Source organism: Mustela putorius, unplaced genomic scaffold (assembly GCF_011764305.1).
Source record: "Mustela putorius furo isolate JIRA1106 unplaced genomic scaffold, ASM1176430v1.1 tig00000873_pilon_pilon_pilon, whole genome shotgun sequence".
Taxonomy (NCBI): domain Eukaryota; kingdom Metazoa; phylum Chordata; class Mammalia; order Carnivora; family Mustelidae; genus Mustela; species Mustela putorius.
In genome coordinates this window covers 1,571,092-1,589,370 of record NW_025421504.1, presented here as the reverse complement: position 1 = coordinate 1,589,370, position 18,279 = coordinate 1,571,092, and the positions used below count along the sequence as shown (strand labels likewise).

Genomic DNA, 18,279 nt, shown 5'->3' with positions numbered 1-18,279 from the left:
AGTCGTGAACAGTGCCCCCGTCTCCTGGAGGCCAGGAACCCCTCGGTGCAGGCATGTTTGCACCAGGGCTCCCTCGCAGGGGTGCCGGGGACACCGAGGCTGGCACGTCCAGGGTTCCGCCGCCAGCCGGGAGGGGCTGGGAGCTTGTGCGCCCCTCTGGAGGCACTCGTTTCTTTGCTTGGCATCAGGTTTGAGATCCGGTTCACGTGTCATGGAAGGGACAGTGGGTGATTTTGAGTGTGGCCATCTGTATGGTGTGCCGCTGTCCCCACGCACCAGAGAGGACACCCCTGCCGACACCCCCCCCACCCCCCAGGCAGACCCCGCCTCCTGTCTGTGCGCGCTGCGGCTGGGCTGGGCGTCGTGTGTGACCGAGTCCCCGCAGGGGCCTCTGCCGCTTGGTTCCCAGGGTTCATCCGCACGGTCTATGCTGGTGCTCCCTTCCTTTAACGGCCGTAGACATGGAGGCTGTCCTGAGTGGGCCCGGGTCCTGGATGGGCCGGGCAGCTCTGCCAGGGGCCACTAGAGGGTGGAAGTCACGGAGGTCGTCTGCCCCGGGGTGGGGTCTGGCGGGAGGATGGCTGGGCTGGGTGGAAGCCTCGACGGGGTTCACTCCAGCTGCGCAGCGGGGCCTGAGACCTGCTTTCTTAGAGTCGGGAGACTCGGCGGCCCTGGCCTCCTGGGGCTCATTCTCAGAGACACGCAATTGACCGTCTTCCCCACTTCGAAGGGTCACCCCCGACCAAGCCCCACCACACCTCCAGCACGGCCCGGTCTCACCCCTCCTCCTCCCTGTGCTCCTGCTGGGCACGGGACCTCATCCCCCCGCTGTGCGGCTTACGGACGCCTCACGCCAGCTCTGCTCCCCTTGGCCTGCTGTGAGGCGCCGACAGTTGGGTCTGGATTTGCACTCCCGCTCTGCCCCCTCCGAGGGTTGTGGTCCCAGCAGGCTCCCGGCGCTCCTTGGCCCGCTTCTGTCCTCCTGTGCTGACGCTGACCAGGGGTCTCCGTCCCTCTCCCGTGCACCTGCTCCAACTCCTCTCTCCGGGCCACCCTTCCGTCTCCTGCTTCGCCAAACCCAGCTTCCTTCTCCGTTGGACCCAGAACTACCCAGCGGTTTTACTGTGATTGTGCCCACGGCATCTAACTCCTTGCAGGGAGGGCTGGGTTCTGTGCTGCAGGTGCGTCCCATGGGGTGCCCGGCCCGGGGTGGCCACGCAGTGACCGCCAGCTTGTGCTCAGTGATTTTGGTATCCTTTCTTGAAGGCAGAAGCAAAGGGACTGTGGAAGCAGTGGAGCTTTGAGAAGCTGGTGGGGACGTCCTCAGAGCCCCGAGCTGGCGGGAGACACGCTGGCTGTCTGGCTGGGGTCGGTGTTGCCGACCCGCCCGGTGGCCTTGCCGTGGTGCCCGCCCACCCTGGCACCTGCCGGTCCCAGGGCACGTGGGGCTACTGGTGCTGGTGGTGGGAGGCCTTGCAGAGCCCGCCGGCTGGGGCCAGCCTCCCTCCCCACTGCTCCCTGGGGCAGGTGCACTGAGCCCGCCAGGAGTGGGGCTGAGGTCCTGGCAGTCCCTGGAAAGGGCCGGTCGGAGACCCTTGCGGGGGGAAGGGTGAGGCCCTCCTCTCGCTGGCTCCTTCTCAGTGTTCGGAAGCACCGGCCCCAGCTCTCCCGGAGTGCCACCGGCCATCCCCACGGCTGCACACCGCGTGGGATCTGAGCTCTTCATTCCTGCGCTTCCTGTGCGCAGGCTGCAGGGGCTTCAGCTTTGTCCCCAGCCCTGAGGAAGAGCAGGAGAGGCCGGGGGTGTGCCGGGGCGGGGGGTGGGCTTCTGGCCTGTGTGGGCTGCTGGGGCCATGCTCTCAGGCTGACGCGGAGGAGAGTAATGACCCCAGAGAGGGGAGTCGCCTGGGCTCCAAGCACAGCGGACGGCCTGCCCCCTCCACTCCTGGGGGCTCTCCTCCCTGGCAGGCCCCTCCTGGGGCGGGGGGGCTGTGTGTGCAGGTGAGGTGAAGGCAGGTCCCCCCGCCCATGACTCACACGGCGGCCCCTCCCGGGGAACCTCAGGCTGCAGCAGAGCCGCTGCCCTGATGTCTTTCTCTGGCTGGGCAGCTGGCCGGTGGCATGCCCAGACCGCGCGAGCTCGCGCGCTGGCTTTCTCAGGGCTGGGCATCGTGGCCGGGGGTCCGGAGTGCAGGCCCAGGCGTGGGTTTGCTCGGTGCTGCAGAGAGGTGGGTGGGCTTTCGTGAGATTCGACTGCTGGGGTCCCCTGTGTGTCTGCCAGAGCCTCCAGCCCACGTGTCCTTCGTCCTGGACTTGAGCTGCATGTGCACGGAGCACTGGGCAGGGAGAGTGAGAGGGCTGCCCGCCAGGCAGGGGCCATTGCTTGGGGCTCCTCAGGCAGCCTCGTCCCCTCTGGAGCGGCCGACTGGCCACAGGCCCTTACACACCCTGGCCTCCTTCTCCCGTGAAGCCTCGGAGTCGGGTGGCCAGTGGCCAGGCCATGCCAGAGCAGGGGGCCCTGCCCATGGAGTGGAGCTCTTTGGGGTGGAGGGAGGTGAAGTTGATCAGACCCGTCCCCCAGAGGGCAGGAGATGGAGAGCGTTCGTCTGTCCGTCTGGGGTGGGCTCCCTGTGAACGGGACTGGGTCAGAGCTGGCTGTTCTCAAGAACGGCTGGTAATTGAAACTGTGTTTTGGGATTTCCGCGAGGAGGACTGATTCTGATTGTAGGTCAGGGAACAGGTGCTCAGAGACATTTGGGGCACTAACTAGGACAAGGGTTGCGTCTGGAAGTAGGGAACGCACCACGTGCTGTCCCCACAGCCAAGGCCACTCTCCAGACCCCCACCTCTGCACCCATGGAAGTGCCTGTCCGTGCGGAGGGCGCTGTGGGGCATGTGGTCAGGGGAGGACGGGCTGTGTGTCTAGTGGGGTACGGTGGAGCCTCGTTTGGTGACCCTGTCCCTTTGGCCCTTGGTGTCTCTGCCAAACCTCTGTCCCCTCCCCCAGGCACAGGAGTGTGAGCGTTACACTGTGGCCTATTAGGGTTCTGTTAGGGTTAGGTCCTGTTAGGGTTCTCAAAGCTTCTGGGTATTCTGAAGGGCAGCCAGTCCTGCTGGGCAGCTGGTGGTTCCAGGGCTTCTGGTCCTAGGTATGGAAGTAGCATATCTTCCCCTCGCCAAATCCTGTAGGGCCTGGGTGACAACATCGCCTGCTTTTTTTTTTTTTTTTTTCCTAAGATTTTTTATTTATTTATTTGCCAGATAGATCACAAGTAGGCAGAGAGGCAGGCAGAGAGAGAGGAGGAAGCAGGCTCCCCACTGAGCAGACAGCCCGATGTGGGGCTTGATCTCAGGACCCTGGGATCATGACCCGAGCCGAAGGCAGAGGCTTAACCCACTGAGCCCCCCAGGCGCCCCTTAACATTGTCTGCTTTTGTTTGTCCCCAGCCCTGGCCCAGCTCTGACTAGAATAGGATGGAGCATAGGCAGTAGACCTCAGTCTCCCAAGAGGGGGTCATGACTGATAGAAAATCCGGGATGCATCTTGGGTGTGCAGTGCGCTGGGGTCACGGGGAAGCAGTGTGTCCCTCCCAACCTCTGTGAGGGGTCCGTGCACTGAGGGAGGGGCTACCAAGACCCCAGAGGCAGAGGGGAGTGCTCAGGAAGAAGAAATGAGACAGAGGAGTGGACCCGTGTCCAGAGTGACCCAGGCCGTGTGGACCCAGCCTGCTGGCCCGAGCACAATGGGCCATGGCCATCTGGGGTTCTCAGGCAGCCTGGCCCTGGGACCCCCTGATCCGGGCTGGTCTGGCTGCTGGGAAGGGCAGAGGGTGCTGGGGAGCCGGGGCTGTCGGGGTACTTGGAGGCGCAGTGCACATCTGTCCGGGCCCAGATCCCCCTTCCGCTCCCTCCTCCCAGGCCCGCAGCCCCGGCCGGCTGTGCAGGAGCAGAGGTCCAGTGAGTTCCTGAGCCTGGAGGCCGTGGGGCAGGCCTCTCTGTGCAGGCGCACAGGCTCTCGCCGGGACCTTCAGCCACTGTGGCTCCCCCTCCCTGGGTGCGCGAGTCCCCGAAGGCACACACATCCAGATTGCAGTGGGAGAAAGGGGGAAATTTGTTCTATTTAAAGGGATGTGTAATTAACGAAACAAAAACAAAATAACCATAATTTAGATCTTCAAAAAAGATCATGGCAGAGGCTGGTCCCCTTACCGTGCGGAGTTTGACGCTGTGCTGGGCGTTGGAGCCCTTTATGCGCCTCCTGTTGTCACTGTTTTCCGAAGCTCCTCCACCCCAGGGCGTTCCGTGGACGGTCAGCCGCGCCTCCTCTGCGGCGGGGCACCCTCTCCTCTCAGCCCGTGTCCAGAGGTGGCGTCGGGGACCATGAGGTTCCCAGGACAGGCCACCTGGGGGAGGGCACATGCCCCTCGCCACCTCGCACCCAGGCCTGGGCGCGGGAAGAACGTGGAAAGCAGCTGTGGGTTTCGTAGCGTTCCCTGTAGTAACTAAGTCGTTCCCGACACTCTGCGTGAACACGCCTCGAGCACAGCTCCGACCCGGGATCACCACGGAGAATGTTGGGGAGATGCGTCATGTTCTTTCCTGCTAAGTCCGTAAAATCAGGCGTGGGTCTTGAACCGCAGGAACACGGCCACGGGAGGCAAGGGCCGCCGCACCGGGCCATGGCTGCGTGGGTGGCACAGGTCAGCCCCTCCGCGCTCCGGAGGAGCGGAGCCCCAGAGTCCCTCCCAGCTCAGCAGGGTCGCCTGGCACAGCGACGTCCTCAGGCAGAGCCCGCCCCAGCCTGGGTGGTGTGGGTCCGGGAGTGCTGGCGACGCCCACGGCCTTGACTCAGGTGTGCAGAGACCCATCCCCTTGGGTCTTGGGAACATGCTGATCTGTGGACCTAAAGCCTTCGTCAGAGCATCTGCCCCCTGGTGTGGAGCTCCGTGTCCTCCAACTCTTTCCTAGGCCTCTTGGCACAGGGGACGCTGGGCATGTCAGTGTACTTAGGTAGGGTAACTGCAGCTGGGGTCCCCTAGTCACAGACCCCTTGCCAATCTGCTGACGGCCCTGGGCCCTTTTGCCAGAAAACAGAAACCCCAGGACCCAAGGAGCTGAACAGCCAGTTCTCCCGCCCACGCACCTATGGGCAGGACGGCACATTGCCCCAGCCCTGAGCCTTGCTCTGGCCTCTCGGGTTTAAATGACGTTTCGAGGGTCCCTCAATCCGCAGAGCTGCTCTCTGTTCCCCCGCTGCAGCCACGGCCCCCCCGCCGCGCCTGCAGCCCTATAGGTTGAGGCCATTCCTGTTCTGTGCTCAGGTGCAGGGTCCGTCCCCCAGAGAGGGGACACGGGCCTGGTTATGGAATGTGACGTGGGGGTCAGATTTCTGTCATTCCTTCCTGAGCATCACAGCCCTTGGGGTTCCGTCGTCACCTCCTGGGACTAATGGTTTCCAGCAGTGGCAGCTGAAGGCCCAGAACTACTCTCTCATTCATGAGCTGCAGGACCCGAAGGGGCAGCGTTGGGTTTTGAGAAACGTGGGAAAGCCGCAGCCGCACGGATGGGGTAAACCAGTGCCGCCCCTCCCCCCTCTGAGTCACCGCCGGCTTTGGAGAGGAGACATGTGTTCTGATCACTTTTGTCTTCTCGGATTACAGGGCTGTGCAGCCCAGGGTGACTAAGTGGGAGTGTCCCGTGGTCTTACGTGCTTTCAGCCGGGGGTTTCTATAGCGCGGTCGCCATAGCACCGCGGAGCCGGGAGCGGGAAAGGCGGCGGCAGGCAGGAGTGAGGAGGGAGGCGGCCACTGAGCCGCCAGAGGTGGGGGGCCAGGCCGCACTCTGGCCTCTGCGCTTGGCTGGAGAGCTCCAGCACTCCTCTGCGTTTGGGGGTGTGGGTGTCGTGGCCCGGACCCTGTGGGTGGAGCTCATCCACTCCCGTCCCCCTCAGTGTGACACTGCTCGGTTGGCCCAGATATCCGGGCCCTGCCCAGTGAAGCTGTGGTCTGTGCACAAGGAGCCGCGTCCGGGAGGAGGTCGGGAAAGCCGCTGGCATTCCTCGACAGAAGTGCGGGTCGCGTGTCCCCGCTGGCGAGGCTGTGCCCCGGCTGGGGTGCTCAGGGCAGCCGGACAGCCCAGGGGCCTGTGGCGGAAGCTGTCCGCTGCCCCCGGGGCATAGCTCGTAAGGCCCTACCGCTGGCTTCCCAGGACATGTGGTTCCCAGGGTCGGGGTGCCCCCCGCCAGCTTCTGCCAGGGCCGCACGCTCCACCTCAGTCCCACTCGCCCCGAGACCTGCTGCTCCCGGCCGTTCTCAGAGCTTGTTCGAAGAAATGGAAATCTTAAAAATAAATCCGCACTCTCTTCCCCGGCCTGGGAGGCTAGCAGACCTAGCTAATGAGGCCAGCGCCCCACACCGCACGGGTCCACACCGCTTTCCCTCCACTCCTGGGAGCAGGTGCGCTGCAGCGACAGCCGCGCCGCAGCCTAAAAACCCAAAAACCATGTGTGGGGTAGGCCGTGTGGCCGCCTCGGGGGCTGTGCGCCTTCAGGACAAGCAGACCCAGGGGCCCCGTGTCCCGGTTTCTGCCGTGTCCTGTGCCAACCATTAACAGTGGCCTCTGTCCTTCAGGGTCCCCACTAGGTGACAGTGGGCATGGTGGCTTCACTCCAGGCCGCCTCCCTGTGCCAGGCCGCAGTGGGATCCCGTGTGCGAGTTCTCGCCCAGGCGTGCACTGTCCCCGTGCCCAGCTGCCCCCCAGCCCAAAGCCCTGCCAGGCTGGGCCGCCGCTGCTAGAGCAGCCCCCAGGGACAGGACGAGGTGGCACTAGCAGAGGATGGGTTGGGGGTCTCCCTGGGGGGCTAAACCCTCCCCTTCGGAACCTGCACAAATGTCTCCTGCAGGGGCTCTGGGCTCGGAGGTGATGAGCCTGCGCGTGGCTTCGAGGAAGGCACCTTTGCTGTGGGCCACAGCCGTGTCCCTGACAGGCCCCTGGGGGGGGGGGCGGGATGGCCAACCCCGGCATGTTGGCACCGGGGCCCTGGGGTGTGCGTGCCCCTTCCGGGACCTTCCATCCAGAGCACGTTCTGTCCTGGGCCTTTGGGCTCTCTTGTCCTTGTGGGGCTTCTGGGAGGGGGTGCGGGTGCAGGTGGTCCCCTGGGCAGCCCCCCTCTTCCACAGCCATCGCTGGGGTCCTCCCTGTGGAGCTCAGCCTTGCCCAATGAGCCCCCACGGCCCCCCAGGGGCCCTGCCAGTCCCCAGGCTTGCTCTTCCCTTCCTGGAGGAGCTGCAGTGCAGGGAAGGTGCCTGCAGCACACGTTTCACAACCAGGAAGAAGTGCTCCGGCCCGCACAGGGGAATGGCGTGGCGGGGGGTGGGGGGAGGTCGCAGGGCTGCGGGGAGCAGAGCAGAGAACCCATAGGGCAGGGAGGGGGTGGCTCTTACCTGGGCTCAGACTTTTCTCCCAGGCTGGCAGGTTTGGTCCCCAAGAGCCGCCCTGGGTCCACTCAGGCACACCGGCGGCAGAACCCAAGGCTGCCCGTGAGGCCTAGGGCCCACTCCTCAAGGCTGTGCCCTCGGGCCGGCAGTGGGGGGCCAGCGGGTTATTATCTGGAGGCCCCGTTTCAGCAGCCGCCTCCACGGGGCCAGCTGGGTGGTCTGCAGGGGCAGAGGGTGGGGGCCCCCCGCCGTTTGGTGGCCAGGCAGACCTTGCCTGGGGTGTGTGGCTACTCCGTGGGAGCTGAGCCTGTGCCCTGGGGGGTGTGGCTACTCCATAGGAGCTGAGCCTGTGCCCTGGTGGGCACTGGCGGCTGTGTTGGGGACAAGCCACACCCCCAGGCGGGTCCTGGGCCTCCAGCTTCCTGCTGGGAAGGAAGGCGGCAGGAACAGCCTGTTCCTCGAGCCTCCCCCAGCGCCCACCGCAGCTCAGCACCGCCCACCCACGCTGAGTCAGAGCCCGTGGGGGAGGCGCCCCTCAAGGCAGGAAAGACCCCAGGACCACAGGGACTGGGCGGGCCCTGCAGTGCCTCCCCACGTAGGCGGTGGCCCCAGGGCACGGATGGAAGGAGCCGGGAGGGGCTGCCTGGGGAAACAGCCAGGACCCCGCGGACCCCAGCACACACCCCGACAGGGCTTTGCAGACCCCAGGGCTTGGGGTGCTCCTGCCTCCCTGTGACGGCTGCCTACAGTCTTGAGGGTGCTTTATTACCACAAGTTTCCAGCAAAATCAGAATGTTCCCATGTGCTCCAGCACCAAGCAGTCTCTCCTTCACTCTCTGCCCACCCCCGCAGGATTTGGGTGTGAATGAGTCATTCTCAAGCACTTCACGCCAGGCGAGCTTTCCTGGGCCACCCGCGGGGCGGTCTCAGATGCCTGGAATCAGGATCCACGGGGAGGCAGGCCACGATGCCACCGGGCCTCCTGATTGCCAGCGTGGTCCACATGTGTGTGGCTTCTGGGCACAGAGGGGGCAGGGGGCAGGGACTCAAGCTGCTGGGGGACAGGGGCCCAGTAGGGCGTGGGGTTGCCCCACTGTCACTCCACCTGTGCCTCCTCGGTCCAAGTAGGTTGTGGCCATGCCCCGCCCCGTGGGCCGGTGGGAGGTGCGCTCCGCTCCAGGGGTGGGGGGCTGCCCAGAGCTGGACACCGTCCTGTGTTGTCCCGTCTGCGGCTCATGTGCGTCCCCCACGCTGCCTGCCCCCCAGTACATCGACGCGATCAGCAACAAGCAAGGAGAGCTGGAGAACTACGTGTCGGACGGCTACAAGACCGCGCTGACCGAGGAGAGGAGGCGGTTCTGCTTCCTGGTGGAGAAGCAGTGCGCCGTGGCCAAGAACTCCGCCGCCTACCACTCCAAGGTGAGCTCTGCGGGCCACACTGGGGCATGGGCAGAAGTGGACTCTCCCTGGTAGCCGTCAGGGCGTGTCCACTGTGGAGCTGTGTTGAAAGGAATGCCATGCATTTTGGATGCCCCCAGGGATGGCGTGCGGGTAGGAGGGTCACTGGTCAGACGCCGCAGAGGTCTCTGAGGCTTGGCGGGTGTTTCTCAGGGACGGCTGCAGAGCCAGGGAGCTGCTCCTAGGCAATCCAGAGGACACTGGGTCCCCTGCCTGAAGGGGCAGCTCCAGATGAGCCCCTGGTCAGAGTTCATAGGAGCTGGGGAGGGAGCAGATCTGTCCCCTGGAACATTCCAGAACATTCCAAGAGCTCAGCAGATGAGGCTAGGCAACCAAGTTCCCGTCCTTCCTCAGTAAAGGTGTCTGCAGAGCGGCAGGGTACACACGTTCCCACCCGTGTGCCTGAGAGGGGACTCGCCCTGAGATCCGCGTGGGCAGGGCCGCGTAGGGGAGAGCAACCTTCCCTCCAAGAGCAGCTCTGCCTCCCGGGCCTGTCTGAGGGCCTGTTCACAGGTGCAAGGCAAGGGCAGTGGAGGGACCTGTGTCCCCTGTGGGAGCTGGGAGGGTTCCCTGGGGCAGGTGAGCAGGGGCGGTGGCGGGGCGCCCGCCGTGCAAGCAGGGCAGGGCAGGGCAGCCGCACACCCCCACTCCCGGCTGTGCTGCGGTGATTGGTGGCGCCCTCTGGTGGCAGCCGGGCCCCATGGCAGGTCAGGGAGAGCTTGGGCTCCTGTGTTGGCTGGGGGGACGGAGAGCGGGAAAGCCATGGTGTCTGGGCCGAAGCAGCTCCTGCTGTGCACGAGGTGACAGCTGACCTCCCAGGGAGCTGGATGCAGCCCTCCCAAGCACAGGGGCCAGGGCACCAGGGCAGGACCCCCCAGGCTTGCAGCAGGCATCTCCCTGGCAGGTGCATCCCAGCCCCACAGGCGGGTTTCATCACCGGGGGCGGGGGGAGCCCTAGGACTGCCCCTGTTTGGTGCTGGGTCTCCATGGGCCTGCCTTGCCACCACCACCCAGAGCTGTCCACCAATTCTCTCATCCAGGGTCCAGGTGCCATTTTGGGTTTGGGCCGTAGCAGCAGAAGCTGCCCCAGACGCAGGCCCAGACATGGGGACGAGCTGTGCTCGCATCAGATCTGAATCACAAAACAGGGCACCAGCCCTGGGCCCTGTCTCGCTGGTCCCTGGTCTCAGCCAGCAGGTGGTGGAGGGCATGGCCTGCTTGCAGGGTCTTTGTCTAGCTTCTACCACACTTCTCACTCAGACACCCCTTCCTTGCCCAGACACAGGTCAGAAGCAGGGAGAGGCAGTGAGGGCCACATGGTCCCTTCAGAGGCCCTGGGGACAGTGACTGCCTGATTTAGTCTGCCCTGGGAGCTCCAGGCTCTGCAGTAGGACACAGGTGACCCATCTGCTACAAGCCCAGCAGCGACTGTGGCCAAGCAGACCAGAGGATGGAGGGCACAGCTGTCCCCGCACCCTGGACAGGCCCATGTAGTGGGCATCAGACGCCAGGGACCCACAGGCTGGCACCCACTCGGCTGTCCCTCATTCTGGGATTCCTTGCCAGACCCGTGGCTTCGTCATCCTTTGCTAAGCTCTGTGCTTGTCCGGCTAGCTGTGCCCTGGGCACACCCCGACGCACACTGAAGGGACAGCTGGGCTCTTGGGCCCCTGGGTTGGGGGCAGGGACCACTAGCACCTTGCATCTATACAGTACCTTCTGTTGGGGTGTCAGCTTCCTGCACCCTCCCGCAGCTTAGCCTGACCGCGGCTAGGGACCCCAGGATGGTGCTCTCCCCGGGACCTGTGGTGGCCCCTGGAGCGTCTGCCTGTCGCACGGCTAATGAGCCCTGTTCCTTTCTCTCCTTTGGCAGCCCCTGCTCAGGTTGGACCTTGGGTCTTGTCTCAGTCCTAGTGGCCCCAAGACCACCTGGCTTAATGCAGCAGCCCGCCTCCTTCCCAGGCCGGGGCTCAGGGACCTCCAGGTGGCCTTTCTGGCTGGGAGGCACCACCAGGTGTGGGGCAGCCGTCAGCCAGACACGTGCGCCCCTCCTGAGAGGGGGAATGTCTCGCGACCAGGCAGGGGGCTCCGGGGAGCGTGGTTGGGGAGGTCCGCAGCGCGCCCAGACTCTCGTAGCTTTGCGGGGTGGCCCCGCTGCGCGGCCGGCCCTGACCCTGTGCTGTCCCACTCCCTCCGCTCCAGGGCAAGGAGCTGCTGGCCCAGAAGCTGCCGCTGTGGCAACAGGCGTGCGCGGACCCCAACAAGATCCCGGAGCGCGCCGTGCAGCTGATGCAGCAGGTGCCCAGCAACGGCTCTGTCCTCCCCAGCGCCCTGTCGGCCTCCAAGTCCAGCCTGGTCATCTCCGACCCCATCCCAGGGGCCAAGCCCCTGCCGGTGCCCCCCGAGCTGGCCCCGTTTGTGGGGGTGAGTGCGCGGCCTCCCGCAGGCTTCCTGGGTGTGGACAGACGGCTCCCGCCCCGGCTCCGGGGTGGCTGGGGTGAGGGGTCCCCACGCCGGCCGCGCCTGACCGGGCCCTCCCGCGCCGCTGCCCCCCACCCCCGCCTCTTCCCCACAGCGGCTGTCTGCCCAGGAGAGCGCGCCCGCCATGAATGGCGTCTCGGGCCCAGACGGCGAGGACTACAGCCCCTGGGCCGACCGCAAGGCCGCCCAGCCCAAGACTTCATCTCCTCCACAGTCCCAGAGCAAGCTGAGCGACTCGTACTCCAACACGCTCCCCGTGCGCAAGAGTGTGGCCCCGAAGAACAGCTACGCGGCCAGTAAGGGCTGGGACGCGCCCCGGCCACCGTGCCACACCCGACAAGGGGGTGGGGGAGCCTCCAGAGCCCCGAGCACGCGTGGGCCCTTGTGCGGCCCCCTTGGGCCCCGTCGAGGGTTTCTGGCCTGGCCCTCAGGCCTTGCCTGGCTCCCTTCAAGTCCCCACAGCAGGACAGGGCCGGACCGGGACATCAGGGCTCCGCCCATGACTGGAGCACGCGGGTGATGCCTGGCAGGGCCGTAGTGGACCGTGTGACGGCCCCCTTCCCCCACCCAGGTCCCTCAGCTCTGCAGCCCTGTCCATGGATGGCACCCCGCCCCCTCCCCCAGCCAGCCAGGGTCTGCCGATGAGCAGGGGGGAAAGCTGAGGCTCGGGCTCCGAGCTCCCTGCGGCTTACAAGCTGCAGGTCTGCCGCTGGGTCCTTCCGCGTCTCTGCCCACGCGAGCATCCCACTCCAGGCCCACCTGGGACCTTCCGGCATCTTCCGTCAGGAGGCTGAGGGGCAGGAGGACGGCCACGTCCCCTCACTCCTGCCTTGTCGTCTACAGCTGAGAACAAGACCCTGCCGCGCTCCAGCTCCATGGCAGCCGGCCTGGAGCGCAACGGCCGCATGCGGGTGAAAGCCATCTTCTCCCACGCGGCGGGGGACAACAGCACCCTGCTGAGCTTCAAGGAGGGGGACCTCATCACCCTGCTGGTGCCCGAGGCCCGTGACGGCTGGCATTACGGGGAAAGCGAGAAGACCAAAATGTGAGCGGGACCCCCAGGGAGCCCTGGGGCTGGGTGGCCTGCGTGGGGCTGGGACAGCGGCCTGCCAACCCCGCGGCCAGCAGCTGGCCCGGCGCCTCGGGGTCCTTTCCGGACCGAGTGTCCCGCCGTGTGTCTTCAGTCCTCAGAGCACAGTGGCACACACGGGACTGCCCCGTCAGAGCCACGGCCTCGCCGTCTCTCACCAGCCCGTCCCCCTCACCGCCTGCATCACCCGCTTGGCCCAGGGTCCCGCACGCACGCACCGCGGCCCGTCTGGCACCTTCCCTGCTGCCGGGCGTGTGGCTTCCCAGCTGGCAGAGGCCGGCCGTGTGCCCCAAGGCTCCCTGCTGCCCCCGAGTCTCTGGTCAGCCTGTCGCTGGCGTGTCAGGACGCGGGAGCCTTGTCTTCACGGCTTAGTCTTGTCTTCACGGCGTAGCGCAACACCTGCAGCCCTGAGACTCCGCCAGCCTGTCGTTCTCCTGCGGCTCGGGCCGCCCTGGCCGGGAGCCGCTCCTCCCGGCGGGGCAGCGGCCGTCTAGGGAGGGAGCGCCGCGGGGCGGGAGGTTGCTAGGATGCCCCCTTCCCAAATCGCCCACCTTCCTGCCCTCCAGACGGCTTCTGTGCTGTTGCTGCCTTGCTCCGTGTGGCTGGAAACCAGCTCTGGCCGCCACGGCCACAGGAGCTCTGCCGGAGACGCCCAGCCTCCCGTTCAGGGCCGGTGGGCTCGCGAGGGTGCAGGCTGGGGTCTGCTGTCTCCCCAGAGGGCTCGCTTGTGCTGGCTGCACCGACAGCCGGACGGGGGAGCCGCGGGCACCCGGGCCTTGCGCATTCTCACCGCGTCCTGTCTCGCAGGCGGGGCTGGTTTCCCTTCTCCTACACGCGCGTCCTGGACAGCGACGGCAGCGACAGGTTGCACATGAGGTGAGAGTGCTGGCCCGGGCCGCTGGCCCTTCGCCCTGAGAAGCTGCCTCGGGCAGAGGGCACCGTACATCTGCCCGTGGCTCCCGCTCTGCTCACACGCCTTGGCTGGGCTCTGCTCCCTTCACTGCCCACAGGCCTGCCCCCACACCCGGGTTAGGGTTAGAGTTAGGGTTAGGGTGTAGCCTCCCTTGGACAGGGTGTGGGGGCATGAGCTGCCCCAGGAGGGCCAGGGTTGAGGTAGGGTACATGGGCTTTAGGAACTTCTTCCTGCCACTCCTTCAGGCCTCATTCACGGGCTCAGTGAGTCTGCGGCCCCTCGTTAGGGCTTCTAGAAGGGTCCAAGGGAGGCACGGGGAAGGTGGAGGGTCAGACGGGGTCCTGGGGGCCTGGGTTGAAGCAGCTTCTACGCCCCCCACCCCCACAGCCTGCAGCAGGGCAAGAGCAGCAGCACAGGGAACCTCCTGGACAAGGAGGAGCTGGCCCTCCCCCCGCCTGACTACAACGCATCGTCCCGCGCCTTCCCTGCCCAGACAGCCGGCACCTTCAAGCAGAGGCCCTACAGTGTGGCCGTGCCTGCCTTCTCCCAGGTGAGCAGCACAGGGCGACCCCAGAAGGGGCCTACGCCGGAAGGGGCTCCTGCAGGCAAGGTGGTCCCTGTGCCCGGGCTTCCTTCTGGCTGGGGCGTCAGCGGCCTCCAGGCCCCCCACACCTCAGGGAGCCAAGCATCGGGGAGGACTTTGTGTCCAGGAGCCCCCTTCCCGAGCCTGTTGGGCTCCGGCAGTCACAGGTCCGAGTGTGGATGTGAGCAACTGTGTTCGAGGCCTGGGACGTGGCCAGAACATTCTAGTATGTCTCGGGGCTCGGGAGGCAGGGCTAGGCACTCATGCCCAGGTCACCCAGGACCTAGTGGCCAGAGGCAGAAGGTCAAGGCCTGGGCGACAGCAAGGGTCCCCAGTAGAGCCCCTGGAGGGCATGCTGGTGGTTGTAAAGTCTTGGTGGGACCAGGGTGTGAGCGTGAGGACGGTGCAGCTCCATGTGGGAAGCTTCAGAGGCTGTAGGAGCCCAGGGCTTCTACAATCAAATGCTCTACCCCTGAGCTATACCCCCCGGAGCCCAGGGCTTCTGGAACGTTGGTCTGCTGTGACCATGTTGGGATTAGCTTCGCTCTTGCTTCCAGGCTTCGGGCGCTGGAGGCTCCGGGTTAGCCCCCAACCCCCGGAACCGGGGAGAAGAAGGGGTTTTCTCTAAGATGTGCACCCCAGGGGCTCAAACCACCGAGGTTTGAGCCTGCCTGGGGCTGGGGTGAGTGGTGGTGAAGGTGGGTGAGGTCCAGGGAGGTCCCTGCTCAGCACGGCCCTAAGCAGCCTCGCGCCCCGCCTCCCATGAGGGGCTTAACCAGCAGAGTGGGGAGCTGTGTGCCAGGAAGGGAGCAGTTTTCCAGGAGTTCATGGCCAGGCAGAGTGGACGGGAAGGTGGAGTCAGTGATACAGTGAGAAGGACCAGCCTGAGGAGGTGTAGCTAAGGTCCTGGGATAGAACCTTCTAGAGAAATTGAGGCCAGTGCTGGCACTCCAGGCAGCAGCAGGGCGGTAGCGAGGGGAGCGATCCAGCTTAGGGGAGGCACCTCGAGGGCACAGATCCAGCCCGCCAGGCAGGAGCTGCTCTAGCACCATCCGGACCCGGGACACTGCTGCCTGAGCCTAGGCAGGCCTGGCCACCGCGCTGCTCCCACTAGCCCCGCGTCCGGGTTTGGTCGTGGCGCTGACATGGCTGAGGAGGGTGTGTCCCCCGCGGCGCCTGGTGGCGGCGCCCACAGCACTTCCCTCAGCCACACAGCTGGGGCTGCAGCCGGTGTCTTGGGGTGCTGGGGTGTGTTCTGCCCAGGGGCTGGCCCAGGCTAGCTTCCACGCCCGGCCATCAGCCCCTCCCTGCGAGTGTCACTGGTTCCTGGAGAGGCCCCCTAGGTCGTCCCGGGTCATCCCAGGCTCATGCCGGGTGACCTGTGGGTATGCTCGGGCTCTGTCCGCTCGCTGGGGGACCCGGGTGTGGAGGGGTCAGCGGGGGTCTGTCTTACGGGTGCCTGTGAGTGTGAGCTCACACCATCCATGGTCTGCCGCTGGCCAGAGGAGGAGATGCCCCGTGAGTTGGGGCTGTCACTGCTGTCACTGCTGTGCACGTGGGAGGGGCCTTCCAGGCCCTCGGCTGCAGCCAGCCCTGCGTGCGCCCACTGGGGCCGGGGGCAGCGCCCAGCTTCCTCTGGTCCTGTGGACCCCGCCTCGCCCCCAGGACCCCCAACCTGACATGTGTTGCTTCCCCCTCCTTCAGGGTCTAGATGACTACGGAGCGCGGGCTGTGAGCAGGTAAGGGCTTTCGCACTAGTCCTTGGGAGCTGCGGGTGGGCAGGGCCGACCCCCTCCCGCAGACCCTCTCAGGACTGCTCCGTGGGCACCTGCCTAGGGACGTGGAGGCCCTGCTCTGGGTTGGGGCAGGTGGGGCCCAGGGGGCTGCTCCTCTCTACCTCGCAATCCTTTGAGTTGCGGGGGTGTCCAGGCAGGAGCCTGCCCGGCCGGGATAGCACCAGCTGGGTCCGGAGGTCCGCCTTCGTGCTCCGACACCGGGAGGGTGGGAGCAGGCCCCGAACCATTGGAGCCCAGCCTGGTCCCGTGCCCCCTACAGTCACCGGGGCTCCCTGTCCTCCAGGAGCCCTCACCCGGTGCGTGCCCTGCTGCTCCTTCCTGGTGGCCTGGCCGGCACAGTCGGCTGGGGCTGCTGCTCTTGCGCCCCCCGCCTGGACTTGGCCCTTGTCCTGGCTCGGGGGGCATGGTGGGGGGCAGGCAGCTGGCTGACCCCAAGCGGCTGCAGGAGGGGCGTGCGGCCCGCAGCGTCCTGTGCTTTGTTCCGCAGCGGCACGCTGGTGTCCACAGTGTGAGGACGCTGACCACGGGCCGCCGCTGCTCGGGAGAGCCCCCCATCTGTCTGGCCTCCGTCGGTTCTCTCCTCCGCGCCCTCGTCGGTTTGTTCTCGGGTTCTTTTCCTCTCTCACCTGCCCTGTCCTGCCTTCCGGTTGGTGACCCCAGACTCTGAGATCCCCCCAGGGTCCATGGTGCTGCCCCATCTCTGCTCCCCGTGTCTACACGCCCCCGGCCCCGTGTGTCCGCCAGGCGGGAGCTGCCGGCCGGGCAGCAGGGGCCCGGCGTCCTCGCCTCTGCTCTGCGGCCGCCGTGCTCACGACGCGCTGTCCCTTCCTGATGGCTCACTGCGAGCCAGGCCTAAAGTCTGAAGAAAAAGAAAAAATATTTTAAAAATTTAAAAAAAAAAAGAAAAAGAAAAAAAGAAAAGAAAAAAAAAGAAAAAACAGGAAAAGGACTTTTCTTTCCTGAAAAACTAAAGCCGATCTGCATGGACTCCGGTGTGCACACTGTTACTCCTGCATCCGCCTCCCCCCAGCAGACGGACGCTGGCCTCGGTGTCCGGGAAGGGGAGGCCCGTCCCAGGGCCGCACGGACGCACGGACGGACGGACGGGTGCGTGCCGAGCCGGGGCGGCCTCCTGAGGAAGCTGGCCGCTCCTGTGAGGGAGGCGACAGCCCCCGGCCTTCTGCACGTCCTCCACAGTGTAGAGACCAGAGCACGGGCGGGCAGTGACCCCAGGGCCGTGTGACCTCACGCAGGGCCTGGCAGGGCAGAGGGCAGGGCAGGCGCAGCCCCTTGCGGACTTTCCAAAGAGCTCCAGAGACCACCTCCCCCCAAGTGTTCTGGAAACTGGTGGACAGCCTCGTGAGGGGATCGCGGCCCCCAGGCCACCCGGGGCTGGCCCTGGGGAGGGCAGCCCCCGCCCCGTTCTCCCTAAATGCTCTCGTCTCTTTGTGTGTCTTGGTGACTTCGAAACAGACGTGCCGGACTCCGTGGCTGCTGGTTTTACCTCTTCACACCCTGAACCTGGGGAGGAGGGAGCCAGGGCCCAGCCTGCCCGGCCCCTCCTGCCACGGGGCCCCCGTGAAGCTGTGGACGCCTCTGTCTGACGTGCTCTAACGGAGCCCTCCGCCCGCTCTCCTGGGGCCGAGGATGGGGCCGGGAGTTTGGGAGAGAAGCAGCTCAAGGCACAGACCGTTTCGTATTTAAGGAGAACACGAAGCCAGAGCGCGGCCCCGTGTGCGAAGAGCCTTCCGTGTCGGTGTTCTCGTTTTGCTCAAGACCTCAAATCCAGGGGATCCCATGCTCAACGGATGAATGTAGACACAAAACTGCGAACTTGTGTGGAGACGTAAACTGCTCAAACTGTTTCCTGTTTCCTGTTTCCTCTTTTTTTTATCTGGATTGCGCCCTGTACTGCAGTCGTTGGAATAAAAGTTTTATTTATCGCACTGAGCTGGGTGTGGCGCCTCCTTCCAGGTCCGGGGCACAGATTTGGGCCACCACGGCGAGCCGGCCTCTGTCTGGGGACCGCGGTGCCCAGCCGGACAGCGCCGTCCGTCCCTGTCCCCTCGGGGGGGCTGGGCCGCTTGGGCTGACTGGGGACGCCTGCCACGGGCGGTGTCCCCACCCCCCATCCCCCACCTCACCCCCTGCGTGGGGGGGGCTCAGGCCCCTCCCCCACCCACCTGCCCCGGCTGAGCCCTTGTGTCTCCTTACAGCGCTGACGTGGACGTGGCCCGACTCTGAGCTGCCCCTGACTAGAGTTAGTAAGTTGCCCCGGGTTTCCCACGCTGGTCGGACGCCTTCCCAGTGACTGTGCAGATGCTCTGGCCCCGGCCCTGGCAGGCGCGGATGGGGACGGGGTGCGAGCGTCTGCCCAGCCTGCCTCTGCTCTGGGCTCTGGGCTTTCGCTTCTCGGACTGCTCCTTGGGCTCTGGGCTTTCCTCCGTCTGTCTGGAAGCTTGTGGGCCTGACCGGCTGCTCCTCCCCACCCCTGCACCCCTGGGCGTGGTCCGGTCCTGGCC

At 65.8% G+C, this 18,279-nt stretch overlaps 1 protein-coding gene across 7 annotated transcripts in view; it reads left to right on the top strand.

Annotated features, from left to right (window-relative positions):
* BAIAP2 (BAR/IMD domain containing adaptor protein 2) overlaps window positions 1-18,279 on the top strand; it is a 62,600-nt gene that overhangs the window by 40,334 nt on the left and 3,987 nt on the right. For 2 of the 7 annotated variants that reach the window (XM_045085732.1, XM_013054310.2), the window contains exons 7-13: window positions 8,703-8,855; window positions 11,097-11,318; window positions 11,470-11,671; window positions 12,219-12,420; window positions 13,273-13,341; window positions 13,766-13,928; window positions 15,666-15,700. In XM_045085732.1, the coding sequence (XP_044941667.1) occupies window positions 8,703-8,855; window positions 11,097-11,318; window positions 11,470-11,671; window positions 12,219-12,420; window positions 13,273-13,341; window positions 13,766-13,928; window positions 15,666-15,700 (1,046 nt within the window). Of the gene's footprint in view, window positions 1-8,702; window positions 8,856-11,096; window positions 11,319-11,469; window positions 11,672-12,218; window positions 12,421-13,272; window positions 13,342-13,765; window positions 13,929-15,665; window positions 15,701-16,244; window positions 17,704-17,973; window positions 18,022-18,279 lie in introns of those variants that run through there. The other 5 variants (XM_013054312.2, XM_013054311.2, XM_013054315.2 and 2 more) reach the window with 5 other exon arrangements.